At 43.2% G+C, this 22,790-nt stretch overlaps 1 protein-coding gene across 1 annotated transcript in view; it reads left to right on the top strand.

Annotated features, from left to right (window-relative positions):
• Positions 1-22,790, top strand: part of HDGFL3 (HDGF like 3) — a 38,340-nt gene that overhangs the window by 11,427 nt on the left and 4,123 nt on the right. Inside the window, exons 2-5 of the mRNA XM_048317785.1 lie at positions 11,067-11,143; positions 14,407-14,545; positions 15,834-15,992; positions 17,563-17,709. Coding sequence (XP_048173742.1) covers positions 11,067-11,143; positions 14,407-14,545; positions 15,834-15,992; positions 17,563-17,709 — 522 coding nt within the window. The remainder of the gene's footprint in view (positions 1-11,066; positions 11,144-14,406; positions 14,546-15,833; positions 15,993-17,562; positions 17,710-22,790) is intronic.

Below are 22,790 nucleotides of genomic sequence, written 5' to 3'. Positions count from 1 at the left end.
GGATCTGATCATACAAAGACAATGGCTTTGTTTATGCTGCCAAACTGTATGCCCAGCTGTGCTTGCAGGATCAAGCCTCTAGCTGTTAACTTTCTAGAAGGCCATAATAATAAAGATTTTAGTGGCAATATGTTCAGAAGAAATGCCAGCTTCTTTAGCAGATGTGGGAACAAGGGGAACAATTTTTTAATGAGAAGCTTATACTTTTTCTGAAACATTTGCTGCTAGATGATGGTGTTAGTTTGCTTGTTTGTCAAATGTCAGCTAGGCAGTGACCTGGTATAATGACGGGGTGTCAGGGTTGGAACCAAGACAGATTTATTGAAAATGATGCCATCCTGAGTGCTGCATGTGAGGCTGATTGGGGGATCGTGACAGGTAAAAGCAGTGGGAGCTAAAATGCTGTGGTTGTGGAGCATGGTTTGGACACATCATGTGTCATCACCATTGCATTAGGAAGTGGCAGAATTAAAATTTTCAATACTGACAGAAAGGCTTTTGGTTGGATTTTGTTGATTTGTATGAGGTCTGTATAAACACTCTGTCTGGATCCCAGTATAAATTTGTACATGCAGTGTTCCCTAATGTCCTTCCTAGTTCCAGATCCGTGTATCACTAACCAAGTCCTCTTCCATTTGTAATTGCCTTTTCCCGTTTATTTGTACAATATGTGTTAGAATAATATGCTGTTTCTTTATAGTGGCTTTTTAAAACAAAATAGTAACCAGTTTTAAAGCATGCTTAGTGCAGATGCCATCTCTGATTCATAGGTAAAGAGTGTTTTAAAAATTGAATATTAATGTATGTGGCACAGTTCCACACATGTAATTTGTCCCTTGACAACCTGTATCCTTAAAATTATCCTTCTGGTTACCTCTCCAAGTCTGGGATAGAAATGAGAAACAGTGATGGCCATGAGGTATAGAGATGGAAAGTTAGAGAAAATCAGAGGAAGAAAGCAGATTCTGGAGTAAACTTCGTGACATGACTGCTACTGAGTTACTGGGTTTTGTAGGTAACTTGTGTTCATGGCAACACCATATTCTGAGAGGTTCTTTGAGAGTAACACAAAATACTTACACAAACCTCATACATCTATTCAGCTTAACATACTGGATAGAAACAACGGATATTAAAAAGGAACTCTTCATCCTACACATATATAGACATATAGGCAACTTCAAGCCCATGATTAATCCATGTGAATTAAAAGAGAGTACTCACGTGCTTAAAACTCGTATTTAGTGGTTTTGATGTAAAATATATTCTTTATAATGATGGGCTGCCACCCTAGCAAATCTGGTCACTACCATATTGATGTATTCATCTTGTCTCTGACATTAATTCCACTTATATTTCTAAAAATACATGTTTTTATCTTTCATGTTTTCATTATTTCATTTGAGTTATTTTTTCTAACATGGTTTAGTGATTAGGAATTAAGTTCATAGGTCTACAATACATAATGGAGTGCTTTGTATATTTTAATATAGTTTCATTTCTGTAAGCTGCTGCTTGAGATTGGGGGATGGGGTTTGAGGAAAACGTTCATTTTAATAAATAAAGTTGTTATTCTTTTAGGGACTACCTAAGTAAATTTCAGCAACTTTAGAGTCAAAACTAAATGAAAACTCTCATCCTGAGGTTTTGGAAGCAGAAAAATGGGCAGGTGGGGAGGGGTATGACTTGGCTTGGAAAAACTTGTTCCTGAGTCTCTTTAGGCAGGCGGATTAAAATTCCTAAGAGTTCAACCTAGACTGAGGGACTTTGCAAAGGAGGCATTTGACACCCTAATGGCAGCTCCTGGAAACCCAGTAAAAATGCCAAAGCTGGGTCCAAGTGCTGCACAAAGACCACTGTGACTCCATGAATCTCTTCATTCCATGGTTTTAGCAACCCAGTTCACATAGGCAGAAGTTCCATCTTAGCAAAATAGTCTGGGGGTTTAGTGGGTTGGTTTGTGCCGTAGATGGTGGCTGGGGCTGGGGGAGTAATGGAAACAGTTCTTTACAGGCCGTTGTTAGGTTTGGAGTGACCAGGGGCTTTCAGAGACCCTGAGCCCTTCTGCAGGTACACGTTTGCAGTTTGGCAGCAGAGGAAAACAGAAAAACCTGCCTTGGCCAAACGATTGCAAATCACTCCATTTCGTTGCCTTTGCAATTAGATTTCATTGCTTCTCGTTCCCCCCAGATTGCGTACGTGCCGTTGTTTTTTACGTGTTGCTTGCATCACAACAAAGCAGTTGGCCTGTGTGCCAGTGATGCTCGGTGATTAGACTTTGCCATAGCCCCAAAATACAGACTGAGGCCTCTCCCAGGCCACCACCTACCCGTGAGCACCGTAAGTGCAGAGATTGGGTGCTGTGAGCGTGGCTGTGCTGCTGCAGCCAGCACCGGGCTCTGGAGTCAGCTGCACCAGCCCCGGTGCCTGCAGAAGATGCGTTTGTGTGGCTGCGGCGCTGCGTGCGCAGCTCAGCTGGTGCAGGCTGCCCGTGCCTGCACGGGGCTGGGTGGGTAACAGGGTGCTTTGGCTCAGGATCCCGAGAAACAGAACTTGATGTTTGAAGGAGTTGCTTAAATCCTGCAAATAGATGTTCTGGTGTGAGCACATTAAGACCATGAGTCTTTATGTTCTGTGGGTCCACAGAGAGCAGCATAATGAAGACAAACACATGCTTGGCTGTGTCTCCATTCTCTCTAGAGGACTGGTAGGACACTCGTAGTCTCGTCTCTGCTGCTGCTCCTGAACCTCAGAGGGCTGCAGGATACTAAAAGTGCTCTGTGTTTTCAAGGGACAAAGATTTTGTGTTCTTTTCCCAAGTAACAGTAAGCATTTTTTGTATGCAGGCACTTGTTCAGTGGCAAGGAGTGTTTCAGGCCCCTGATGTTATATCCCTTAGCTGCAACTGATGGTAAGAAAACAGGTCACAGAGGAGACAAGCAGGAGGGTTTTCTGTACCCAAAAGCCCAGATAACAGTGGAATCTCCAGAGTCTCAAGCTTGAATCCTCCCTAGCATGAGCTGGGGGCTGCAGTAAGTGAAGCAGATTGTTCCTTTCTTTGTCTCTGGTATGTGTGTGTCCACCCTGTCACAAACTGGAGGGTTATGTTCTCCATCAGTCACGTTTCCTTACCCAAAGCAATCTTAGCCACAAGTTGTAGTGTCAGGGTTTTGTGTATTTTTTGGGAAGCTGGACCAAATACTGCACAGGGATGCTCTGTATTCTTCAGCCTGGGAATATTGCGTAAATACCATTTTTTTCAACTGACTTTTTGGGGTAGAAAACGATACTGGAAAAGAAATGGTAAATTAAGCCAGCCAAGTCTAGGAGAACGCAGTCTTCTGGAAATTTGCTTACCTTTTGGCTTTAAGTGTGCTGATGGGAGGGTAAGGACTAGCAACACTTCTTTTAATAAAAGATTGGACAGTGGAATATGGGGCTTTGGGTGGAACAAATGAGCTTAAAGTATAAATTCAGTTGTATTTGACCAAATGTCAACACTCTAGGCAGGCTGCATCTAATTGGAAGTGTTTTGATCAAGTTAACTGGCAAAAAAAATCCTACCTCATGAATATAACATTCTTCCTTAAAACCAATCAATGAAATAGTAACATTCTAGTGTAAATATTGGAAGGCAAAAAGATATTCCTCGGTCTAAAGAGTTCTTGTATCACCCATGCACTCCTTGGAGCAGATGAGATACAGAAGGTGGCAGGGTTTATCTGAACACTTTGGGGAGGAAGACTGTGTGAGTTTCCATGTCCCTTTGGCTTTTAAGAAGAGAGTGGGAGAACAGAAATACAATGTTTGTGAATGTCCAGTCCCTAAAATTTCTCACTTATTGATGTCTTGACTGGTTAATTAATTTTTATTTGCTGTATGTCTTCTAAACACTGTTGTATGAGCATTTCTTGCACACTTGTATATTTCAAGACAAAAATATTTGTGGTAAGATGGTAAAGTAGGGTAACCAAATTTTGTCATTAGAAACTGCTTTCATTTGGTGTTAGTGGGCTCACTCTGATTTGCTTTGGTGGATGTACATTGCAAACAATATTTTGGTATCTGAGGAATAATTCAGATAAAGGAGAACCAAGCCTTCACTGTGCTTAAAGGGAGGAAAAGTAAATGCTAAATGCCTCACAGCTGGCAATATTTGTTAAAAATAAACAAGCTCTCCCTACCCATACACAAATAAAAAGTAATTTTGTGAGCCATGAAAGTTAAGAAGTTTATTTTTCTCTGGCTTGCTTTTGTGTGGATTTCCTAGTGTCTGATGTTTTGATTCAGCCTGCATTGCCAGCTGTCTCTCAGCATATGGACTACTTGTCTGCCCATCTTCTGTTGGACAGCCTATTTATCACAAAACATGGGGAAACTTAATATCTCTCTGGCCTTTCTCCTTTTGTCTGGTTGGCAAAATTGTCTGGTGTGTCCCTGAGTTATTGCAGGTAAGAGTCAGACTGAAAATAGTGTGATCAAATCCTTTTCTTTCCTTAGGGAACAGACTGGGAAAAAAAGAATCCTAGTGGTAGCACCACTGCTTCATTCACAGTAGCAGGGAAGCACTTCATTTGGAGAAAACAGAGCATCTCTGCAGCAGCCTGACTTTGGGGTGTGCTCCTTGGCAGGATTACAGTTTGGTAACCTGAAGTCCAACTCTGACAAGAGCTGGAAGTACGTGTTACTGGGAATTCCTCTCATTTTAGCCGTGGACCTCAAGTGCTTTATAAGGAGAACAGTCCCATAGTCCCCATTCATAAAAGTGAGACTGAAGGAGATGCAGAGATTCTTGTGGCCAAGGTCATCCCAGGGGCCAGTGGCAGAGAGAAGACTTGTCTTTGTATCCCCCGGGTCTCCTCCTCTGACAGTCTTCTGTCCACCAGCCCCAAGAGTGCAGAGAGGACTTGAATCACATGAATGGATCAGTTATCTACAAAGTCATGCATCCAGATACCAGTCACGCAGAACTAAGCTCTGGCCCCGTTTTCATATTGGAGATTAAAGCAGCTCTGCAGAAAGTGTATTTCAACTTTCTGTCTTCAAAATATGCTGCTAATTAGGGATGTAAAGGGGCTGAACTCAGCTGCAAGACTGCTGATCTTTCCTAGGGAGACATTGCTGCCAGCATTGTTTGGACTCCAACTAACCCTTCATTGTCTTCTATCTTGTTGAGGTCCTGAGCATGCACAGAAAAAAAAGGGAGGATTGATGTCTTTATATTGTCATTTCTGGCTGTCTGCAGGATACCCTTCAGCCATTTTCAGCAGTGCTCAAAAGTATGCTCTGCTGGTTTTAATCTTGTTTTGCTTTTTGTTTTTGCTGGTGGCACTCTTCCATGCCCAGAGACTTTTTTTAATTTTTACTTTTGTAGCTGTGCAATTCTACCTTATTAAGTTGGATTCTGCTTCTAGTCTCACCCTTCACAGGGTTATCTTTTTTAATGGGTGAAAAAGTGCATATGCCAGCATTCCACCCTAGGAGTTCAGGTATGTGATGTACATTGGGGAGTAGTGCTCTGCTTCAAATACCAGTTCTGAGACATGAGAGAAGAAGTCAGCAGTCTGCAATCAGCTTTAGTTGGATTGCTCTTCAATTTAAGTACTATGGAATTTGAGTCACAGTTTTTAGCTTGAAGCAGGTTGGATTTTTTTTTTTTTTTTACATTTTAGGATCCTCTAGGGGAAAAAAAAAATTAATATTTTACATCTTACAGAACAGTATTTTAAATAATGGTTTAGAAAAGATACTGCTATACTGCTGACTCCCAGTAGCATTAGCTATTAAAAAGCATAATAAATCCATTGGAATAAAAATGTTGTAGTAAAGCAAAATATCCTATTTTAATAATGGATTTTGAAGAGTATTGCTTTTATCCATCTAGAGTTCTGCTAATAAGCTAACTGTAAAAGATCAAGCTGCTTGCATGTGTTGGGCAATAATAAGCAACTTGAACCACTTTCCAGCAAATACTATAGGCCTTTACTCGACTGCCGTGCAGTGACTCCAGGGATTTCAGTGGGAGATACTGATCTCAGCAATGGTTCTGTGTGCTTTTGCCAATCAAAGGCATTTACACTATGTCAAAACAATCAGTGATTACTGCTCTGCAGTTTTAATTCCCTCTTTCTGCAAAATAAAAGGACTTGTTCTTGTGGGTGCCCAAATAAGCATCTCCGCATGCTGATGTGAAGTTTCTTTTTTCTGTAAATGGGGACCTGAAAGGTATTTTTGCATAATACCTTTTTTATTTCAGTGTAAAATTCCGTTGGAATGCAACAGGACAGAGTCTGGTCGAAAGCCACCCTGACAGCCTGGAATTCCTGCTTCTGAACGGCAGCTTATCCACAGCACAGAGGTTCCGTGATGCCATAAAACATGACACCTGCTGCCCCTGCAGCTGGAAGGAGGTGCCTCAGGGATGCCCTTCCGCCTTGGTGGGCAGAGCTGCCTCTTCCTCGCCGCTGCAGTAACATCAGCCTCCCCAAAGCGGCTGTGCACAGCACAGCAGAGACAAAGCGTGCCTCTCTCTTCGTGTCTCGCAGAGACATGTTTCCCATTTTGCAGGGAATGTAGAGCTCTGCAGAGCAGAACACCCGGGAGGGGGTGCAGCTTCCTCTGTTTCTGCACCAGCCCTCCCAGCGAGCTCCTCTGCCTGTCAGGAACATGCCACGTTATCCCACAGCCAGGCACGGGGATGATTTGTGCTGCTGTGAGCCACTGTTGTTGTCCTTCTCGCTGGGCTCTGGCTCTGCAGCGCCAGTCCAGCCCACCCAGCCAGCGCCTCGCTCCCCAGGGTGCCCAACCTCGTGGCAAGCGGGAAGGGAGCACTGCAGTGTGAGTGCTGCCAAACCCACCCTGTGACAGGCAGTGGGAAATACTCCCTGAGAAGTCAGCAATTGCTCAGCACCATCGAGAGCAAAATACTCTGCTGCATACACATCCTAGCCTGTAAACTACAGTGTAAGGATCCTGACAGATTTCTTGCCTCCACGTTGGTAGTCACTAGCAACACTGTTTGATAAAGCCCTGCTCTGGTTTGAGAGGACCAAGGTGAATTTTCTGTTCAGTGTTCTTGACCCTAGAAGCCTGGCATTTGTTTACTGGAAAAAACCTCAGTTACATCTTTAAAGCTCTGCTGGTTGGTTGGCAAACAAATGCCGGGCAGTGCAGCTCTGCTGAGGTTGTGCAAAAAGAAAGCAATTGTTATTCATTAAGCAGATGACAGCAACGGGAGCTAAGGGGATAAAACTCGAAATCTGAAACCACCTGCTTTAATTTTAGCCATAATTGAAGCGGCTGCCCATGGTGTTGCTGATGCATGTATCAGATTTGCACGCCATGCGCTGCTCACACTGATTTCTGTGGCAGCAAGCTCCAGCCCACTCTCTGCTCTGGCTCAGGCGGGGATGGAGCTCCTGTTTGATTGCAGGTTACAGCAGGTGCTTTAGAATCTGTTTGTTTCCTTCCAGGAGCAAAACGCAGTCGCAGTCTGGCTCTCTGATAGACAGATGCTTTAGTCATTAGTGAGGTTTCTGTGACTACAACACTGTGTTCCAGTATGGGTGCTCTTCCCTCTTTTGTTCCTGGTTCAAGGCAGCGATGCTTTTCTCACTCTTGTGCTCATGCGCTCACTCTCTTTCTCTCCCTCTCTCCCTCCCTCTCTCTCTGTCTTTGATCTTGCTGATATGGGGAAAAATATCGGATCCAAATCTGCAGCATGTTTAACCAAAACATCCTGTAGAACGGGAATAAATTGTGACTGAGTGCAGCAGCAGGAGATTGCAGTATGGTTGCTTGTACTGCTTGCTTTCTGCTACAACAAAACAGCAGCAATCATCATGGAGTGCCAGGGTTGTTCTGCAGCTAAATAAGCACTTAGGGACTCCACATTCACAGAGGGCTAAGGTTGCTTTACTGGGAATAGGGACACTGGGCAAAGCTCACCTCTCACAGTCTCTAATGCAGGGATTTGTGTGAAACAGGTAAAACGGGGAGAGATCTTTCCTAGTGGCAGAGAGGGTCTCATCCTTCACTAAATTCCCTGGAGTTTTTGCCACGGAGTTCAATGGCCCTAAGATAACACTGTCACTTTATATCCAACCTTGTTACAGTACTAGCAACATAAGCCCCAGAGCTGGGGAGCTCACAGCAACATCAGTGAAGGCAGGGAAAGTCTTGACCTGAGCTGCAGAGTGAAATGTTAGAGTGGGAGCATTAACAGTCTCTCCTTGAGCTGTTTGGTGCAGATTTATACTGCATGTGTTTGTATGTGTATGCCAACTCCCAAAAGCTATGAAAAGCTTTTTTATGGTTTCCTGTGATGATACGTAGTCAGAAGGGATACTTGGATGAATAAAGAAATATGCCACAAAATGAGGAGCAGGTGAGCTGCGTGACAGATGTGTGTTCTCTCCTTTGTTGATTTGGTGCTGCTCCTTAGCTAACAGTATTAAGTGCTGGGAATAAGACAGAAGGCTTAACTCCACTTGGGATATTGCTTAGGAGATCCTCACTGCTTTGGAGCACAGCTCGTTGTGTGATGTAAGATCCCCAGTCCCTTCTGATCAGCATTCCCTACTAAGCATGTCTTCATTCCCCTCCTTTACTGATCATTTACAGCTGTTTACTTTATTTCATGAGAGATTCTGAGAGGGCTGAGGCAGTAACTGGGCTGTGCTGCTCTGTAATGCAGCCCAGAGCTGGCGCCGCATTTCAAGTGGCCAAATGAGATTTGCACTCGAGTCCCAGCAGACTCTGTTTGTCTCAGTCAAAGGAGTCCACATTTTTCTGGGGTCTGGTATCTGGACATCTTCCTTGTCGCAATAAAGAGGAGGATGGCTATGGCATCCAGACAGTTGAGGTGTGTTACCCCTTCCTGTACTTGGTAAACTGCCAGCACAGCCTTTTTTGCTCTGACATGTAGATACTTCCATCTTTAAGGAAGCATAAAATGTTTTGCAGACATGCAATATCTCCCTGGCTTGCTAAAAGTTTAGAAAGGGAGTTGCAGTGGTTTTTCCCTGCAGTCTTTTTATCACTCTTATTATAAGTCTAATACCTGTATTTTAATAATGAATTGTGAGCAAATAGCAACATTGTGGGCACTTTCTTAAAAAACAACTAGTTAATGTCAGAAAATGATGAGCTCTAAAGTAGTATCTTTGGCAGCTTTTCTTCTAGGTACTCCTGATGATAAAGAGGGCACCAAGAAGCCTGTCATGTTGTTTCAGTTCCTTCTTACACACAACTGAGATAAAAGTAAATGCACGTGTTCATCCTCCACCAGTGTGTATCTTCCTTCTATGTGCATTTAAATAATAGCTTCTCCTTTTATTTATCAAATTATTAGCTTTGCTAAGTACGGGAAGTGGGTAATTGCTGTGTGCCCACAAGGCATGTGACACCTGTGACAATCCTGAATTGTCTCCTGCAGACTGTGCTGGGCAGTGGGTGCATGGTGACATATGACCCAGTGTGCCAGAGCCCCACCATCCACACCCCTGAGTTGCACTGCAGGAAGGAGACAGGGAGTGGTTTGGAAGTGCTCTCGGATCTCCAGATTTTGGTGCAGCTTCAGAGAACGTTCCACCTAAAAGATAGGCATCCATTTCTTTTACAGAAAGGAGTCCTGTGATGTTACAGTTCCACACGTGGCTCTCATTTCTCCATCCCCAAGAGGTGTCCTTGCAGAAAGACCAAAAGGGTTTGAATTCTTACAAAAGCTCATGCTCCTTTGAGAGGTACATAGCCAAGCAGATGCTTTACTGTGAAAGAGAACATCCTTTGAAAACAATCTGGTGCTTATTAGTCAGTAAGAATTCAGTGTTAGGGGTCCTTCAGCAAGAAAAGAGAAGGAAAGCACATGTGGGTCTGGCCTCCTGAGTGAAAACATGCAGGTTCCATCCCAGTGCTCTGCTGAGGAGCAGATTTTGTATAGCATTGTTATGTCAGCACTTCCCTCTCAGTTGCAGTGACATTTGGCAGGATTTGATATGCTTATGTTGAGACTGAGTTGCCTTAGACCAGGCACCAAGCCATTCACCTGCTCACTGGTGCTGCCCTGTAGATATCTAGATTCATTAGGCTCGCTCTTAGCCAGAGAGTTCTCTGGACACTTAATTTCACACACCCACATATGCTCATAAGTGCCATTTCTGGGAAGTCAGGCTCTTAGATCTTATTTAAAGCTGTGCTGTGTTTCTGGTTTATGTGGGTAGGCACCTGGACTCTCTTATTTCTGTTGCAGAGGACTACAAAATTAGACATGGACAAGATTAAGTCCTGGGCCTCACCTCCTGCCTCACAACCAATGCTCTCACTCAGACATTAGGAGAAAGAGTCTGGGCACTGCTCAGCCTGAGGGCTTTGTTCCAATACCAGCTCTGTCTCGGGAGAACACCCTCAGCATCCCTCCTGTCACTGCTCTGCAGCTGTATCCTGAGAAATATGAGGCCAGGGGTAAAATGTGAAAGGAGAGGGTAGAGAGGAGAGTGGTAACCAAAGCCAGCTATCAGGGTGTTGCAGGGGAAGAAGAGTCCCTGGCCCTCCTCCCTGGCGTGCATTACACATTTTGCACTGTGTAGCACCATCACCACTGGAAGCACCACTGGGGGATGGTCCAGTGTTCCAGCTGCAGTCTCAGAGATGCCATCTGTTCCCCATTTGCTGCAGAAGTTATTGAGGTGGCTGTGTGAGACAGGCGGGATTACCCTCTGGGCTTCGATGCCTTTGATGAGGCAGCATCTGAAGTTAACACTTAAATTAAGCAGACTTGATTTTATTGCCTTTGTGTGTTATAATGCCCATGAAATCATTAAAACTTTGTGTGTGCTCCTGGGTCTTCTGTTGTCTCCCTGTAGTGTTTCAGTCATATGCTGACTCTGTATGACCTGCCTGCCTGAAAAACCAGCAGCTGTCTTCCCTTCCCCACCCCAGCACGCAGTGGGACCTCCCAGGGCTGCAGGATACCTGTGCTAGCACTTCCATGGTTTGGTAAGGATTCTTGGATGAGGGACACCACTTATGGGAATAATCTTTTTTCCACTGCTTTCTCTGTCTTACAGATTGATGAACTTCCTGAAGGAGCCGTGAAGCCTCCAGCAAATAAATACCCCATCTTCTTTTTTGGGACTCATGAAACGTAAGTGAATGAACGTGACCTCTTCCTTTGAAAATGTCTTTTTCTACTGCAGCTAACATCATCTCCTCTGATTGCATTGGAGCAAATCCTGACTGAAGCCATTGGGAGCCTAGAGAGAGGTCCTACAAGCCCAACTCATTTGTATTAACAAATGGGAGTGAAAACTGAAAGTAGTTGGGAATGCTGCTGCCTTCATTGTCTATCATGAGCTAAACATAAAAGCCTGTGTTTCCTGTAAAGAAACATACTGGCATGGATTTATTAAAGGGTCTGAAAAAGCCCTGAATTCAGAGGCAGGGGCAAACATTTTTTACTTGGATGTCCATGATAGCAGAGATCAGGCTCTTGTGTTTGGACATGTTTGAGCTCGTGTCCTGTGTGAGAACTCTCGTGGGAGTTTGTGATCTGAAAGGAAGCAGACCCCAGAGTCTCAGGCAGTCCTCACAGAGCTTTAAAATATGTGCATTCCTGGGAGATTTGTGCTGGGGATATTGTAGGATGGAGCTCACAGAAGTGATAGAAGAACTGAGCTGGCTGAGCTGATAGGGAGAGAAGGGAATCAGAGCACAAGAGGTAAGTTAGGTCTCGTCATAATGCTACAAAGTACAGAGTTTCAAGATTATAATGTACATGTCTCTGTCTCTGAGGTAGCTAAAAAAATAGGTCACATTCCATTTTGCATGAAATATTTTCATTTTAAAACTTTTCCTTCCCCATTTGCAGGTAACATGTTTTCTAGAATTCCTTTAAAACTGGAAAAAATGAAATTCTGATGATATTTTGAATTCAATGTTAGAGGTTTGAAGCTTTATTAAAAATTTATTGTTTATTTTTGAATTTTACTATTATTCCAGAATATGGTAAGTTCCATAGCTCATACATCACATTTTATTAAAAAAAAAAAATCTTTAAAGGCAGTTTCTGCTTTAATAAGTTCATAATAGCCTCTCTTTAGTTAAAATATTTCTTCCCATTGCTGAAATGAAACAACCTGATGTTTTGATGTATTGTGGTCTACTACTACTGTCACAAAATAATCTGAAAAGAGTAAAGTTCAAATAAACTTATGATGCTTTCAAATCAGAAACCAAAATGTAATTTTTTTTTAATGGAAACGTTATTTTTGAGAACCATTTAAGAAAAAACTGACCACTTTTATTCCAAAATGAATGAATCCCAAACTGATAATCTCTTTTGCTTTGGATTTTGTGAGCTCATGATCTCACTGTATCATCTGAAACAGGAAAACAGTTTGTAGTTCCTACCCTATAAATGTAAAAGCCTAACTGTTAAAAATGATCTGTGGATTGCTGCTCCTTAGTTTTATAGCAGAGCAGCAGAAACTTACACTCTCCCAGTGGCAATGAATGTATTTCAAACAAAGATGTAGACAGTTTTTCAGTGTTTACTGTACATAAAAGGCTGTAGGAACATTTCCATACATTACTGCTGAGCTAAGTTAAGGTAGCTCACAGTAAGTTTCGTACAGTTTTCCTTTGTTATTTGTGTTAGAACTGTTTGTTTGTATTTTTGACAGCAAGAAGACGTCTCCTAGTATTAGCAAAAGCAGAGATAACATAATTTATTCAGATCTCTTGCTCTACTGTAGCATTTAATATTAACATGACATCTCTTGGTTTAGAGATCACTGTTTGGCTTGCAGGTAGAAATGCATTATGTTTGTAATTATATAATTAAGATATTTCTCAGTATCCAACTGAGCGTGGATCCCATGCTGCCTCACGTGGAGTTAGAAGGAAGCTCTTTCCTCAGGGACTTGTCATCTGATGCCTTTAGCAACCAGTTGGCTCTGCACTGGCAAACTTCTTGGCCAGTGGGATGATTTAAGTGAATGGAACTTTGCACATTCATAAATGCTGGGCATAAATCAGGCATTAATCTGAAATAATGATTACAGAAAGGAAGAAATATGATCCTGTGATTAAGGTATTAGACTGGGACTGAAGAGAGCTGGTTTTTCCTCTGTACTCTGCTATCAGTTTGAGTTTAACCTTGGACAAATCTTTGTGCCTCAGAAGCCCATCTGCAAAAAAGGGGCAGATTCCCAATGTCGTGGTGAGGTTACAACAATAAATGTGTGGGACATGGTGGAGCTCCACAGTCCCACAGTAAGGGAGACCAGAGAGTTAACATTAATTGCAAAGATCATCAGGAAAGTAGGACAGTGATTATGGTGAAGGACACTGGGACTTGCTGAGCTCTGGTCATTGATGACACAGAATCTTTACATGTGGGAATGAAGGGGTCTTTTTGCCTTCATTGTTTTAATTTAACTTGTGATTACAGTCTCAATGTCACGCTGCAGAATACAGTAGATAGAGATACCCAATGAAAAGAAAGTTATGCATTCTTCAGTTTAAGACTTAAGAAGTTAGAGTTTTACTGTAATGTGTGTAGAAAATGCAGGATAAATCATCATTCTTCTTTTTTTATATAATTATTTTTCCCTGCATTATGGTGCCTGTGCCTGAAATTAGTTGGCCCAGTGCGTAGCTGACTTAGGCAGCAGCAGAGCACAAAATCCCTCCTTTGCTGTGCTGTCTAAAAAACTATTTGGCCACAGGCACCCTGTGTGTCTCATTGTTTCCTTGTATTACTCATCTGCCTATATTCGCCCATTGTTTTTTGTCTTATATGAAATTATAAGATTTTTGGGAAAGAGCATTTTTATTGTGTTTGTACAGAATTTGGTATGGGGGGGGCTAATTCCAAGAAAGCATCTCCTGGGCTTACTGGCAGTATAGATAATAACAAATGCCACTGCTTTTCCTATCCCAAAGTACAACGGATAAAGTTTGACTCACAGGTCCTAGGCACTCCTTACATGCTTTGACTTTTCATGTGGCATTTTTAGGCCTTTCTGGATTTGTAACACTGGGATTGGAAGTTTGGTCCCTTGCTGTCGCAAGCAATGACATCATATAATCCCTTTCATAAACTGTTTCAACTGCTCTTGCCAGTTCCCAGCAGTAGTTAATAGAATAGAGATGTTTTAGTTGTTTCTAGAGATACCCAGCATGATTTTACTACATCAAACATCAGGATGATGAGCCAATCCATGAAATCAGGCTCACAGCAGTAATTCAAAGCCAGTGTGACAAGTAAATAAATAAATAAAACTAGAAAAGAAATTGTGGAATGAGCAGAAGAATAGGGAAAACATTTGCACTGTTGATGTTTTAATTTTTTTCAAGAGGAGAGTTTTAAGTCCTTTTTTGAATGTTACCTCTGTTAAAATGCAGTGCGTTCCTGGGGCCCAAAGACCTTTTCCCATATAAAGAATATAAAGATAAGTTTGGGAAATCGAACAAGCGAAAAGGATTTAATGAAGGCCTGTGGGAAATAGAAAACAACCCTGGAGTAAAGTTTACTGGATATCAGGTAAATGACTTTCACACCTATTCCTCCTTATCTTTCTTGTTTTCTTCTTTGACTTCGTGTCAAAGTGGACATTTTAAGAGTGATGTGGAAGGTTCTGGTTTTGATGGAGCAAGAAAGTTTCACAGCTTTATTAACTGTGTAGTGTAAAGACAACTGTGGTCTCACACTCTGTGACAAATGGAACTTTAATCATACTGCAGAGCCTTTTGCTTTCTATGATATTCTGGGGTGGTGAAGTGGAAAATTCTGCAACAGATTTAGTTGAATTAAAAATGGGTGGTTTTATTTACTCCTGTACAAACATGAATAATTTCTGACTTCTTCTTTCTGTTGTTTATTTTATATCAGGCTCCGTGTATTTTACACAGACCTTAAGGTCACTGCACTTTTGATTTTTACATTGGTAATGTATAACACACAGTGCCAAAGCTGAGAGGAGTGAGGAGGTGGAGGGTTAAGCTGCTGTTACGAGACAGTTGCTGCTGTACAACAGCTCTCCCTGTTGGGTCTCCAGAGCAGAAAGTCAGTGAAGCTGGAGGGAGAGAAGAGTAGTTGGTGGGCTGTATAAAACAAAGAACTTTTCTCATTAAAAAAATGTGGTCCTTTGAAGGCAGGAATCACCTCCAAAAGAAGGCAAACACCTATTACATTATTATCACAAAACCCTACAAGCCAGAGATACAGACCACCTGCAGAAAAGCTGCGGCCTCTCTCAGTTCCTGTTTCATATTTTCAGCCCTACACATGTTTTGCATACACTTGGGGATTTTAAAAAAAACCAGTGAATAGTCTGTGGGAGATGGGCTGTCAAAGAGTGCTCAGCCTGCTGGTCAGGGTTTGCCTTTCCAAAACACTGAGATCTTGCCCTTTGAGGGGAGTGCAACAGCCATCTTCTCTCACAAAAAACTCTCTCCTATTGCGGACAAAGGCTAAAAGTTTTAGTAGTTTTTCCCAAAGTAGAGCAAGACAGGTCTTTCCACTGAGCAGCTCTTAGTTCTCCTCCAGCAAACACATTTTTAGTATCAGATCTTCTGTTTCTGTGTAAACCCTTCAGAACATGCTATCCCAGAATCTGCATCTGATAACTGAGTTCAAGTGGTGACTGAGAAAATTGCCTTTGCAGCCTTTTTTCCTGATAATTGCAAGAATAACCTGAGCTCTTCCTGACTATTAAAGTGTAAGCTGTCCATTTCCAGTATTTCTACCTTCAATGCAGAACAAAAATCAAGTACTAGGCATTAGTGATATTTTTATTGTTTATGTTATTATTGTTGTTGTTATTTTAAAGGCAATTCAGCAACAGAGCTCATCAGAAACTGAAGGAGAAGGAGGAAATACAGCAGATGCCAGCAGTGAGGAGGAAGGCGATCGGGTAGAAGAGGATGGAAAAGGAAAAAGAAAGAATGAAAAAGCCGGCTCAAAACGGAAAAAATCCTACACTTCAAAGGTTATCTTCTGAGTATTTCTATTGTTACCCATGTGCATTTATAATTGGAATAATGTTCACCTCATGGAAATCTGTCCTTCCTCCTTTAGCGTTTGATTCCAGTACCATAACAGTGGTGTTCAAATGGGCAAAGGGAAGTGCTCTTACTCTGTAGACAGCCCTGGTGAGACAGCAGTTGGAATTCTCTGCCCTGTTCGAGTGCCCACACACTGAGAGGAAGGTGAAACTATGGGAGGGAGATCAGAAGGGCTGGAGAGAAAACCCATGCAAAGATGGATTGATAGGTTTGATCATCTTAGATAGGCCTCTCCCCATGAAGGAAAAAGAAGCCTTAGGAGTGTGCCTCCTGAGAGTCGTGAGTTCAGGTTTGGCTCCTGTCCAGGAGAATTCAAGATTCCCTCTCCCAGAATACCCCAGATGCTGAAAGATCTGGGAGGGTCAGATGTGCTCTGCTGCTCCTCTTGTAGCTGAGGGTAAAACACTTCAGTCTAGGATACAGAATAGGATGGAGGAAGAACTAATTCATTAAGCAGGGAGTAGGGTGCTCAATTTGTAGATAAAAGACCTGCACTGTAGTACCTACCAGCCCTGTTAATGTCTTCAGTAACAGTGTAGATCAGGAAGCTCAGAGAGTGTCTGTCTCACAATTGCTGGTGGACAAAATCCCCTGAGAAGTGACACCTTTGGGTTCAGATAGACTTCTCACTTGTCACCTGGGTGAAGGGGAGCAACATTATAGTCACTTCCTCTGGTGCTGTGTGTGCCTCCAGGACTGTACATTGCCTGAAAAAATGTGGAAAGTGTGGCAGAGTCAATTTATTCACATTCATGTTATTCTTCTCTGAAAGTGAAAACTAACTGAAATGAGAAGAAGCAAGCAAACAATCTGATCCAGGCTCAGTTTGGGGGAAGAGTGTGAATTTTTGTGGTTGATCCACTGAACAAAATGTATTAAGTAATTTCACCCCCTTTGTGTGTTTTACATTAGAAATTCAGGTCTGGTCTACCATCTTCTTTCCAGAAGACTCTGGGCAAACAGAGGATTAGGAAAATGGTGGCTTAATGCCACAATTTATCCTTTTGTACTGTAGAATTGCATAACATAAAGGGAGCAGAAAAGATGTATTGGTTCCACATGGCTCTAGTGTTAATATATTAAAGCTGACAGCGCTAAAAAAAAGTATGGAAAGCAGCTCTGCTAATGTTAGTCTCATTTTACATCTCTGTGTTCAATCAAAACTTTTGTCAAGCTGGCACCATCTGTTTCATTAACTAACAAAACCTACAGGTGACCCAACACTAATACCCAGCTCCTATTACTGTGTCTGTCTTTCAGTCAATTGAGCTGCCAAACTGTGCTGAACACAGAATTTCACAGAAATTTCCTTCATTGGTGGCAGTAACTCCAGCTACTTCACCTGAAAAAAGCTTTTCACCCCACATATCCTCCCCAGTCTTCACCTTGAATGGGGAACTGCATGATCAGACAGCATTCCACATACATTTCAGAAGTGTGTTTCTATGGCTGAAGCTCGGGTTTTAATTTTTACTTTGTTGTTGATCATTTTAGAAATCCTCCAAGCAGTCACGGAAATCTCCTGGAGATGAAGATGATAAGGACTGCAAAGAGGAAGAAAATAAGAGCAGCTCTGATGCTGGGGATGCAGGCAATGACACAAGAAACACTTCTTCAGATTTGCAGAAAACCAGTGAAGGGGTAATCTTCTGTTCCTATCATTCACTTCCCATGCAGTTTGCTCCCGGGGGGCTTTGGAGCCAGGGGGGACCTGTGTGTACCACATGCCACCTTCTTGGGTTACATTTCAGTGCTCAGAATATGTCTAGAACAGAAACATGGACTTGGTGCCTGCGCTGGTACAAATTTTACTCTAGAGAAACAACTGAAAGAGAAAAGAACATTATTTTTGTTCCGACACTTGCATAGATGCCAGCTGAGAGGAGCTACTGGAAACCATGAGCTGGAATGATGCAAAATTGATGTGAGAGCAGAATCAGACTGTTTGCATAATGCATGTTGGCTCACTAACAGGGGGAGCCTGCTTACCCTTTCACACTTGTTTAATTTGTGCAGTCCCACTGTCTCCTTGGGAGCTCGTGAGGGTTTGTGTGCACATTACAGACTGCACACTGCGGGTTCCAGGGCAGATGCTGCCCTGGCTATGACCTTCCCAGGACAGGATATACAGTCGGCTCCAGAGCAGCTTCATACAATCTCCTTGTGTGTTTGTGTCAGTTGTGTGTTCATATCAATATTACTTTGTTGTGACCACAACAACGAGACAGGAAGGCTGCTGGGCAGGGGGATTAGCATGGCAACTGGTTACTCAGCCAGCCTTAACAGCCCCTGCTATTTCTGAGCCTTTGGAGCAGCACAAGCCTCTCTGCTCCGACTCAGAACCAGTCCTTGTGCAGTTCCCATGCCAAGGCTCTGCCACGTGGGCAGCAGCCGGGCTGGGCTGTTGCAGGAGCTGAGTGACACGAATCCCCAGGTGTGAGAGGAGGCCAGCCAGCACAGGCTCTCATCTGACACTGCTGAGGTGTCTTAGCACCCAGCTGCGTGCTCAGCCTCAGCCCTTTCTCACAAAACACAACCTCTGGGGAGCTGCTGTTGTCTCCTGCTAAAAGACTCCTCCCAGAGCTTCCTTTCCCCGTGTCTCTCTGCAGTGCAGTGTATTTGTTTTGTGACTCTGCTGTGTAAAGACTTTGATAGGTGGCTCATGGGGTCACGAGGAAAATGTGCCCTGAGTGTCTCCCATTCACTCTGAACAAGCTGCTGGCTCGAGCCAGAGACTGATGCAAGGAGACACTGCCTGGCTGTGCCCTCCCAGCCCCTCACCCACAGAGTGTCAGAGGCTGGGGCTGAGGAGTGTGGCCCACATTCTGCCTAGTGAACCCTGTGACACTTCCATGTCTTCAAACAGGTATTGGAGTGAGAAAACTGTTCGTAAGATGCATCTGAGGTAGCGAGAGCTTCAGGAGGGCCTGCTGTGTTTCCCGTGTTTGTGGCAGTGACAGACGATGTGCCTGTGAACTTCAGGCACATTTTCCATGTAAGGCCAAAATGCTTACTGAATTAGGTCAGTCACAGACTTAAGTGGCTAAAAAGTCACACAGGATGTTGGCTTTGTGGCTGTTAACATTCATATGGCTCTTTCTTCTGTGTGTGACGTGCTTGTGACATGCTTGGGAGGTAGAGTCCAGCATGCTACAACATCGAGGTGCTTCTCAGAACTTTTAGTATTGCAGGTATTTCAGCCTCTGTGCTGAAATACTGAAATACTGTCAACAGTCTTGTCCTTCCTGCCAGCATCAACTCGAAGAAATATTCACAGTCAGCACTGTCATACCCATGTGGGGAGGTGGCTCTGCTCTGACTTCTGCAGCCCCAGCACGTAGCCTTGAACTCACACTTGAGCAACCAGTCTGTTACTGGATCTTGGATGTTTCTAACATTTTGGAAAAGGTGGAGTTTCAGTAATATGGATTCAAAAGACAAGGGGAATATGGTTTTAAGGGCAGCTTGAAGTAAAAGCACTGATAAGTTTGGAAGAGTTCAAATCCTGGTCCACATATTTCACCTTGGGCATTTCTGCTGCAAAATCATCATTTCACGCGTGAATCTCTTCGCGTTTCATTGAGCTTTTGTCAGTAGTGCAATTCTCTTCGAGGACCAGGAGGGGACACTCCATCTCCTGCTGCTCCTCAGAGCCAGACCGGGTGTCTTTTTAGGTCTGCCTTCAGAAGACACAGGGCACTTGGGGAAAGAGCAGCAGGTTCTTTTTCAGTTGGTGTTAAACAGCCAGTCCCTCAACATGTCCGGATTGGCAAGCTGGGGCACAGGGCCAGCTGTCCTGCTGGACACTGCAGCCACGTCCTGCTGGACACTGCAGCCACATCCTGCTGGACACTGCAGCCACGTCCTGCTGGACACCCAGACCAGGGCTCTGCTGCAGGACATTGAGTTCCTCCGGCCCACACTCTTGGACTTCTCTGCTGTAGAAAGCAAGGTTGAAAGAGACCAACACGTGCCTGCAGAGTTGGGATATGATCCTTCTGTTCACACACATGAATTCAGAATGTCTTGATCTGCTAAAAGACACCACCATAGATAAGATAATGGTCTCTTTAGAATCAGTTGGCTCATGAGAAGAGCACTGGGCCAGCAGCACGCAGTGTGAAGAGGATGGGCTTCCTCCCCTGCGGTGTGCGGCACCCACTGCTCCGCTGTCCCCAAATTGGCCATGCCAGGACGATGGTGTGTCCATGAGATGGCGCCAGGACCCTCTGGAACGGGCACGGGGTGCAAACCAGGGCTCAAAATAAGGTGTAGAGCCAGATACCCTGAAGGCAGAGACAAGCAAAACAAGGCTTCGGGGCCCTGATCTCAAGGGCAGGCGTGTTTCATGCTCATAGAGGCTGGGCCACCTCTGGAAGGCTCATGTGGCTTGGCCACCCTACCCACGGTGCTCCCCATGGGCTGGGAGCGCCTTTGGCCCCCTCACTCTGCACCTCCCAGGCCCCAGACCATTGCAAGTGTTGCCTCAAGGAGACAAGCAGCTTTTCTCTTAATAAGACTACTAATAATGAGGTAGTAATTAGCTTTTAGAATGCCTGGACTGCAGGCTGAAGACACATCTCCCCTCCTCAGATCAGATGGAGTCTTGCCTTTTAATCACACCCATACCCTCAGCATTACAGAGATCTTCTTGAAGGCCTAACAGCCGAAGTCAAATGATTGCAGGAGCACCTTCCCCTATATTTTTTAATGAAAATTCTAACCTCCAGGTGGTAGAGGTAAGCTTGAAAATGCGAAGTGATGGCTTCCTGAAGACTCAAACCCAGAGCAAATAAAAGTACTTTCAAAGCTATTATATTTTTTTCAGCCAATTTCATACTGTTCAAAGGCTCAACTTGTGATTTTCTTTTTATCCCTTGGGTAGACAAAGGTGCTTTCTTTTTTTTATCTCCATCCCTTAGTTTCTCAGCTATTCTTGAGTACTACAGGCACTCTCAACAAAGAAACATTTCCTCAGTCTCAGCCACAGTTGGTAATTGTGTCCTGTCACTACCTGTTTCTCAAGCTCTTTCCCTAACTGCTGTTCTTTGGCTGATTCCTTCCCCAGAAAGATGCAGAGCCTGAACCCTAGGGGTTAATCATCCAATATTAATTAACTAATAGTATATTAGCTAAGACAGCCCATCCCAGAGTTTGCTCAAATCTTTGGTCACAGAATCTCACCAGGACTTTTTTCTGCTGTTAAATACTAAATTGTTTTGGCTTTCTCAGAATACCTCATAAAGAGAATTTTCTGATGGAAAGATATTCATGGCTCTATGTTGTTTACTTTCATGGTATTAAATTAGCTCATAAATCAGTGAATTCATGGCAGCAGATTTACATTCCACATTTAAATCTCTGGTGACTTGTGTCTTTAGTTCTTGGCTGGCATAACTCTGAATCTTTATAACTGAACACCTAAACTGCTTTTTACTTTTACTCTCTGGATGGCCACGTACTGATGTTTGAGATCTGGCTGGGGTTCTGGCCTTATTAGAGAGTGTTTGAATGTCAGGGTTGGCACAGAGGGTATGTGGCAAGTTTTCCTTTTGGTATGCACTCTTTTAGTGACAGTCTGGGCAGTGTGTGGGAAAAGGAGGCATTCGCTTGGCATACAAGTGCAGGGGGCAAATGGTTTTACTGTCTCCAGAGAAGAATAAATTTGCTGGAAATGAAATACATTTTCTTGCTCCTGGTACAGCCTGAATATTAAAATGGAATAAAGGACTGTGATCCTTTCACTCACACTGACAATCAGCTACCAAGTCAGTGGATCTATTTGTGGAGGCAAGTGCCAGCATGAATAAGGGGATCAAAATCTGGTCCAGAATTATTGCCATCTGATACCATTGCATTTGGGAGAACATATTTAAAACAGCCTGTGTCCAGGCTTTTTTGTTGTGATGTTCTTGTGGGGTAGCAACAATCCCAGTTACTGCTGTGAAGTACAAGTTTAATGGCCAAACTGGCCAGAGAAACACAGGTTCACTGTGTCCTTCTGATGTGTTTTTGAGATGGTTCATTCCTTTGCTCTTCTTTGCTTACCAAGAATAACATTGTTCAGTCTGCATATCAGGTTTGGGGGGTTATCAGCATTGAAAGCATAGCATTTAGGGCTCGGTTCAATGTAAAAGCATTTTGTACAAAAAATGAAAACAGAGTATGTTTTTCTGTCTGATTTTTTTTTCTTCAATTTGAGGCAAGCGAAAATCTAGCCTTCAAAGCTAAAGATTACATTTGTAAGAATGTATATAACTATTGCACAGTAAAAATTTCTATGTAAAAATCAAATAGTGGCGTAGTATATGGTGTAAAGAGTTGTGTTGTCTGCTGCCTTCCAGTAGCTCAGGATAACAGCACTGCTGGCTAAGGACATGGGACATAACTCAGGAGAAATATAAATGTCTGAATGCAAGCTGAGATTAAAGCAGCCAGTATAGATGAAATATTTGCAGCTCTGTGTGCATCGAATCCTGTAACCATTTTGACCTCAAACCAACATGGAATAACGACTATTGTGCAGATCAAGTAAATAATTATCCTTCTGCCCATGCAGTTTTAAAGTATAGGATGGCTGAATTAGTTGCCAGACACTGTTAAGGAAGAAATTTTCAGTGCCAGAGAAAAAGACGGCAGTTTGTGGATTTAGTTTTGTTCCCTGCTCTGTTTTCTCTGTGCTGTCATCGATAACAGAAACTTTGCACTCGGATCAGTCAGAT

Source organism: Corvus hawaiiensis, chromosome 13 (genome assembly GCF_020740725.1).
Source record: "Corvus hawaiiensis isolate bCorHaw1 chromosome 13, bCorHaw1.pri.cur, whole genome shotgun sequence".
Taxonomy (NCBI): Eukaryota; Metazoa; Chordata; class Aves; order Passeriformes; family Corvidae; genus Corvus; species Corvus hawaiiensis.
Note: the sequence above shows the minus strand (reverse complement) of the source record. Positions and strands in the feature narration are given on the sequence as shown.